General features: G+C 39.3%; 2 protein-coding genes and 1 long non-coding RNA gene across 3 annotated transcripts in view; 2 read left to right on the plus strand and 1 right to left on the minus strand.

Annotated features, from left to right (window-relative positions):
- The window catches only part of LOC134820871 (uncharacterized), a 1,079,557-nt gene that overhangs the window by 591,628 nt on the left and 480,900 nt on the right, over positions 1-7,029 (plus strand). The gene's annotated exons all lie outside the window — the stretch shown is intronic.
- The window catches only part of LOC134820887 (uncharacterized), a 507,687-nt gene that overhangs the window by 190,282 nt on the left and 310,376 nt on the right, over positions 1-7,029 (minus strand). The gene's annotated exons all lie outside the window — the stretch shown is intronic.
- Positions 133-5,898, plus strand: LOC134820911 (uncharacterized). The gene is made up of 6 exons (XM_063831561.1): positions 133-374; positions 534-863; positions 1,029-1,334; positions 1,728-1,760; positions 1,946-2,260; positions 2,438-5,898. Exons 1-6 carry the CDS (start codon positions 359-361, stop codon positions 3,826-3,828), a joined length of 2,391 nt encoding a protein of 796 aa, XP_063687631.1. The 5' UTR covers positions 133-358; the 3' UTR covers positions 3,829-5,898.

The raw sequence follows: 7,029 nt of genomic DNA on the forward strand, positions 1-7,029 counted from the left end.
GAAGAAAGATTTAGTTCTAGTTGAGTTGTTTACGCGATTTCTAAGATAAAAAGGTAAACTCATATAATATTTCAGTGATAACTGGTGTACACAAAGAACAGCTAAGTGGTACAGAGCTAAAATATCTTGTAAAATAACCGGTCTAACGAAGCAGCTAGACGAGGTAAAATGGAGGAAATCTAACAATTCACCTATCACATCTGGTCAGGATGACTACATCATTGATACTGGTGACTACAATGATGGCTCACAAACAACGGCTCTAACAGTCCCTGGTGCACTGAATGAGGCTGGTTCTACTTACACCTGTCTGGTGACGTCTGAAGAATGGGCTGTTGAAGACAAATCTGCAATTGTAATGTTGGATGTTTTCAGTAAGTCCGGAAATATTTCCTACATGATAACATCATGAGTATAATCCGATAACACTAGGTCAAAATTCGTATAGTCACTCTTCATTGCTAATAAGAGATGACGGTCAGCTGAATTCTTTTGACGTTCAATCCAATTTTTGATTAAAACCAAAATTTCAGCTCTGACTCCGACTGATAGAGAAGTGACCACGGAAGTTGACCAAAAGTTGACATGTTCCATCAGCGGATTAACACCCAACGAGCCCGCTGCAGTTGTTACCTGGACCGATCCTGATGACGTCATCGTAACACTCTCTAACGAGGAGTACTCTATCAGTCAGGGAACAGTGGACAGCACAGGAACTCAAGTGGCAGAACTTACCATCACCCCTGTAAAGTTGGGCACCCTCGCTGTCACCTCTACTTACAAGTGTTCTGCTCAGTCAGGCAAATATCCTACTTCTCCTTTCTCTCCCAGTCAAGGGGTCCTGGTTACGGTTTTATCGATAGGTAAATAAATAAAAATTTATAAAATAAGTTACAGTTACAAACATTGCACAGTTAACACTTAATTTCTATATTGATCAATTGTGAACCGACTTCAACTTGAAGTGGGTCCGTTTATTCATAATAGCAAACTTCTCCACAACATTAATAAAAAATGAAACGTTTCAGTATCACAGTCTACAGGATCAGAAGTGCTGGCTGGACAGGAAGCTATCATATCCTGTGCCTTCACCGGCATAACCCAACAGCTAGACTCCATAACCTGGCTCAGATCTGATGGTACCCTAGTGAGCTTTCTCGACAACTTTGAGGTAGAGGTGGGAGACTACAACAAGGCTGATAACTCCCAGGTGACCACATTGACGGTGCTTGGGGCGGAGAACTCGGCTGATAATATCTACATCTGCCAGTATACTTCGGTCGAGTGGGCTAGGGTTGATGATAGGGGCACGACCGTTCCAATTAATGTCTTTGGTAGGTTATAGATTATTATTATGCAGATTCTGGTTGGGAGGTATCAGGTGAGGCATATTTTTTGACACGTTACAGTGATTTTGGGCTTTGATTGGTTAATAGTCGAAGCTGATTGGTTAATTTCTGTCACGTGTAAAAATTGTGGCTCACTTCCGCACCAGAATCCACATCTGTTATGCACAATGTTATTTCAATTTTCTTATCGCGATTGTCCAGAGCGTTGAAATTGAATGGTTATCAGTATCACTGATTTCAATTGTCTGAGAGATGACCTGCTGCTTTTCACATTCATTGTAGATTGCTGACAAAAATACAAATTTTATGATTTTGCCTTCTATAAACTAAGAAATTATATTTCTGTAGATGCACCATACTAAACATTCGTATCTTCAGCTGTCCTACCCCGCGGAGAGGAATTCTCATTCGGTAATTACATTTCTCATCACGATAAAACATTTCTCTAGACTTCGGAGGATGAATTAAAGTGATCTCTGATGACATACTGACAACTACCGGCTTTGACCTGAATCGTACCTAGATAAAAGTAATTTCGTGATAACTGAAATTGAAAGGTCTTCTAATAATTTTAACCGATCCTGTTTGTTTTTCAGCTGTGACACCAAGTGGAGAGGAGATAAGTACAGCCACCCCTCAGACAATATCATGTGATATCTCTGGTTTGAGTGCTCCTGCTGACATCATCTGGATAAAACCTGATGGAATTGAGGTGGAAAAGGATGACACTGCAAATTACCTTGTTGAAGATGGGAGAGATACTTTCGTGGAAGATGGAGGATTCCAGACAACAAAGCTAACCCTGAAAGTACCTGTGGTGGAGAAAGCAAGTTCTGTTGTGACGTACAGATGTTCGGTGCAATCAGAGGAGTTCTCCAAAAGTCCAGCTTTTTCAACTGATGTTGTTATTGGTAAGTGAGGTATCAATGATTTAGCTCATTTTAATAAAGTCTATTCTCACAGTACAGGGCTAACAATTATTTACCAGCTAAAACTTTTAAGTCATTCAGATTATTCCAAATCGCAATAACATTACATACCTGCGTAGTAAGTACGAATATATTCCTTAATAACTGAATTTTTTCCAGAACGAAAAACATACACGATAACAGGAGCAAGCCGTGATGTGCTGGCAGGAAGTGTTGCAACTCTTACCTGCTCCGTCACTGGATCCTCTGTAGCCGAGATGGGAATAGTATGGGTCGAGGAGAACGGTAATGTCTACGCTGCTTCCAACATAAATACTGACAACAAGGTCAAAGAAAGAATAGTCGGAGAGAACTCAAAAGAGTCCACGTTGAAGCTGTCTAAGAAGGTGACTGTAAACAAGGATCAAATCTTCAAATGTAGAGTCACTCTGGAAGAGGGCACTGACCCAGTTGAGATAGAGGTTCCTCTGAAGACATTTACAGTTACCACATTCGGGGTCGAGATCCAATCTGGACAACCAGCCACTCTGACCTGCAAAGTTATTGAGCCCACTGACACTCTGGAAGTGACTTGGTACTACGATGATGGTTTGGAGATAGGTGCTGGTACGCAGGAGACCATTTCAGATAACACAATCGTTGCAAAGCTGACTCTAGAATTCCCGAGAAATGATGCCAACTACACTTGTAGAGTTACCGGAGAGTATCGATATGAATTTTACGCCGAAGTGCTGATAGATGACATTGTTTTGAATCCTGCAGGGGAAATTCGTTCATTGACTGGATCAGAGGTTATTTTGACTTGCAGCTTCATTTCAGAAACAATCAGTGAGGGTTTCTTCCAGTGGAAGCACAACGAAGAAAAGTGCACCACAGCTGCATGTTTATCTCCGACTGAGACTCCAATATTATCAATGGTAAAGATCACTGTTGAAGATGGCACCACAGGAGAATGGAAGTGTTCTTTCGTCAAAGCAAAGAACAGCAGAGAAGTAAAAAGCGAGGCGGTAACAATTACAAAAGTGGAGTTGAGTGGCACCCAGACTCCAGCCTCGTTGTGGGGCTTAGTTGGAAGCGAGGCGGAAGTTTCGTGTGTTGTTCCTTACGGACTGACCTTTTCAAAGCTTACACCTGATAACATTGAATGGATTTTCAATCGATACGCGATTAGCGAACAAGGTGTTGGCCTTAACCAAAATAATGAAGTGTCTTTCTTTTCATTCGGCGAAAAGGTTACATCAGCAACATCTCTGACATGGTCAATAACCTTCTCTCACACAGATACATCAGTAGGGTCACTAAAGTGCAGAGCAACCTATGATTCGGGAGAGCAGATAGAAACCTCGCCCAGCTACCTTAACTTGATAACTTCATCATCAGATGTGGAATCAATTGTTATTACTCCGACTACTGGAGCTGTAGTAACTTTCATCACCCAAGCTAAGGTATCTCCCACATCAAGCATAGTAATGACCTCTGGAAACTTTCAGATTCAGTCCACTGAAGAAGAAGCCATCTGCCGATGGTATACTTTTCACGGAAGTTGTTGAATTTTCAACTAACTCAGTTGACGAGGCGAACTCCAAGGAGGATCTGTCAGTAAAACACTATCCTTACACTTACACTGTCTATTCAGACCAACCAGACGAAATATCAGTCTCGGGAACAGCTTCACTGGTCGGGGAGACTTTCGTGGACATTGCACCAGTTTGGGTTACAGTCGGTGGGAGGGCAAAGTTCACAGCTTACTTAACTGCTGTCGATAGAGCTAGCGTTAAAGTGACTTGGGAGCAGCAGGGTACAAATGGGTGGATTGATGTCATCGCAAATGGGTACTCTATTTTATTATCTGAACTAGACGACAAGAATGTGATGTCGACAGTTCTCTTAATAGATGAGATGGGACAAACTGACATTACAAAATACCGGACCCAAGTCGAGGTGGCAGGTTCTGTTAGGACAACGGAATCAGTGACTGTTAAATTTGCCTCCGCCATTGTTTCAGATCAATTGTTGGCTGTTTTTGAGCGCGGATCTATTTCTTTTACAGTAACGATAATAGGCCCTAGCAAACCTACAAATGTGGTGTTAAAACATGCGGAGAGTGGCAAGGAAAAACAAGTTGATCTGACAAGTGTTCCATCATCAAGTCCTTTCCAGATATCGCACCAAATTGACGAAGTTTACGCCGGTGATCAAGGATCATACTCTTTCAAAGTGACATTCGATTCTCGACTGAAAGTGGAGTCGGACACAGTGAAGTTGGTAGTGCAGAGAAAATGCAAACCCTTTACAATTCCTCCAAATACTCAACTTGCAGAGGTTGCTATTCCGGATTCCAATGATTATAAAATAACTGTTACCTGCATTCAGGGATCTTATGTCCTCATGAATGAGAGCCGAACAGGGGCTGTTTGTGATACAGATTCTGGTGCATTTGATACATATCATCTTAGTCCTTGTTTTAGAACTACTGAAGTTCCTGCAGAAGAACCAGAAGATGATGAATCTCACAATTCAGAAGAACCAGAAAATGATGAATCTCACAATTCAGAAGAGAATCCTGCAGATGATGAATCTCACGAGAATCCTGCAGAAGATGAATCTCACAATTCAGAAGAGAATCCTGCAGATGATGAATCTCACAATTCAGAAGAGAATCCTGCAGAAGATGAATTTCACAATTCAGAAGAAAATCCTGCAGAAGATGAATCTCATAATTCAGAAGATAATCCTGCAGAAGATGAATCTCACAATTCAGAAGAGAATCCTGCAGATGATGAATCTCACAATTCAGAAGAGAATTCTGCAGAAGATGCTTCAGGAGAATCGGAAGGGAATCCTGCTGATGGTGCTTCAGGAGAATCGGAAGAAAATCCTGCAGACAATTCTTTAGGAGATTAAACAGAAATTAAACAAGAGTATTGAGCAGACAATCCAGTAAAGATTTATAAGAAGGTCTTGCAGATGATTTAGCAAAAATGCTTCATGAAGTTAAGCAAAAAAGCAGTCGCCAATCCTGCTGAGAGTTCGGCTAAATGATTGAGCAGAAGATTCAACAGAAGATTCAGCCGAGGATCAAGCAGCAGAAGACCTGAAAGACGAATCAATATATTCGTCAGAACACATAAAATTTGATGCAGAGCATTCTTTTTTGTGATACATTTTATTTTAACTTACAAACTGTTATTGAATAAAACTTGCATCGTATATTGCTAATTTTTCTCCCCAAACTTAATGGCATATATTATCACTTTTGGAAAATCCAATCTCTTCCATTATGAATGGCTCCAGTTCTTTTTACATTTTTTATAATCATATGCAAAATCTCATTGCTATAAATTGTTTCACAAAGGTCATGAATATTTTATTGAACTGATCATTAAAATGAAATATCCATGAATTAAATGACAAACCGTACTGTTCCATTACTAAGTCGATTATGTTAATGGTAAATATGGTAAACCTTTTTTATGTTATCGATATTTATTATATTGCATAATTGTTAATGTTATAAATGAGTCGCACTGTATTTTGAATAAATTGATTTATGATTTATTGTTGTCTAACTCTAAAGTTAATTAATTTTGAATGCCATATTTTTATACTTTATATTAATGAATTGCCATTGTTGTTTCTTGTATTTAAAAAAATAGTTTAAGTCAGAAATATAATCAATAAAAAAAGAATAAAGAACGCTAAATTAATACACGAATACTACAGGGTGGCCCAAAAGTAACTACCCTGACCCACACGCAACGGCCCTTTAATAACTCGCGTAATTCTTCTTAGAATTGCACAGAAATTTCAGAGATTATAGATATGGGTCAAACTTAGATTTCCTGAAAGTTTCGTCAAATTTAATTAATTACAGTGGGTGTGGCACGCCACTCCCTCTTTTTCACTATTGTCACCATAAAGTGAGAACGCAGTCAGCTAAAAACTTCAAAGTTTCTAGACACATTTGGCTTGATAATTAAAGTGCTTTCCCAAAATTTCAAGTTGGTTGTTAACAATTTCACCGAGTTATAAATCAAGAGGCTTGCATATAATGAACATATTGACACGGGTGCAGAGTTGAGTCTGTACGGAACCTAGTAGTTTCAGTTCCTTGTTTAACTTGCCGTACAGCAAGGACATCCTTATGACCCTTTTAAGATCTTGTAGATACGTGATCCAGCACTTAATCAGTGATATCTTCACTCAATCATATACCAGCTACTTTCTTAGCTGGTATATGATTGGCATGTTTTGGCGAACGGGCAGGACCGCGGACCGCGGGTGGACACCTGATACAAAGCCACTCCATATCAGTTATAATCTCAGAACTACTTTTAATGAACTAAACGGTAAAAAGATGCCTATTAGTATTAGTATCTGGGGCCAGCTAACGTATTGAGCATAGAATTTCCGTTAGGCATTTTTAAAAACCTTCTTTAAGTTTAACCTTTTAAAAAATATCAAGGTTTCTCAAAACGATCGGATCATTCTTTTTCAAAGCAATTAACGTTTTTAACAAAAATTGCGCCGGTTAGCGGACGCTAGATTTCCATCAACCGTAGTGATTGCCATGCCTTTTAAAATTTAATTTTAAAATTACAATTAACGATAGTTTCATGTTGGTCAAAATACTAAATAATGGTTCTTTTTTGAACCATTATTTAGCGTGCTAAATAATTATACACAGGAACTTAGTCTTAACTTCATGATTTTTCTAAAAGGGCCCCGTCAGTTCTTATTTTGCACGCCAT

The sequence above is a fragment of the Bolinopsis microptera genome, chromosome 9, assembly GCF_026151205.1.
Source record: "Bolinopsis microptera isolate Bmic1 chromosome 9, MBARI_Bmic_1.0, whole genome shotgun sequence".
Classification (NCBI taxonomy): Eukaryota; Metazoa; Ctenophora; class Tentaculata; order Lobata; family Bolinopsidae; genus Bolinopsis; species Bolinopsis microptera.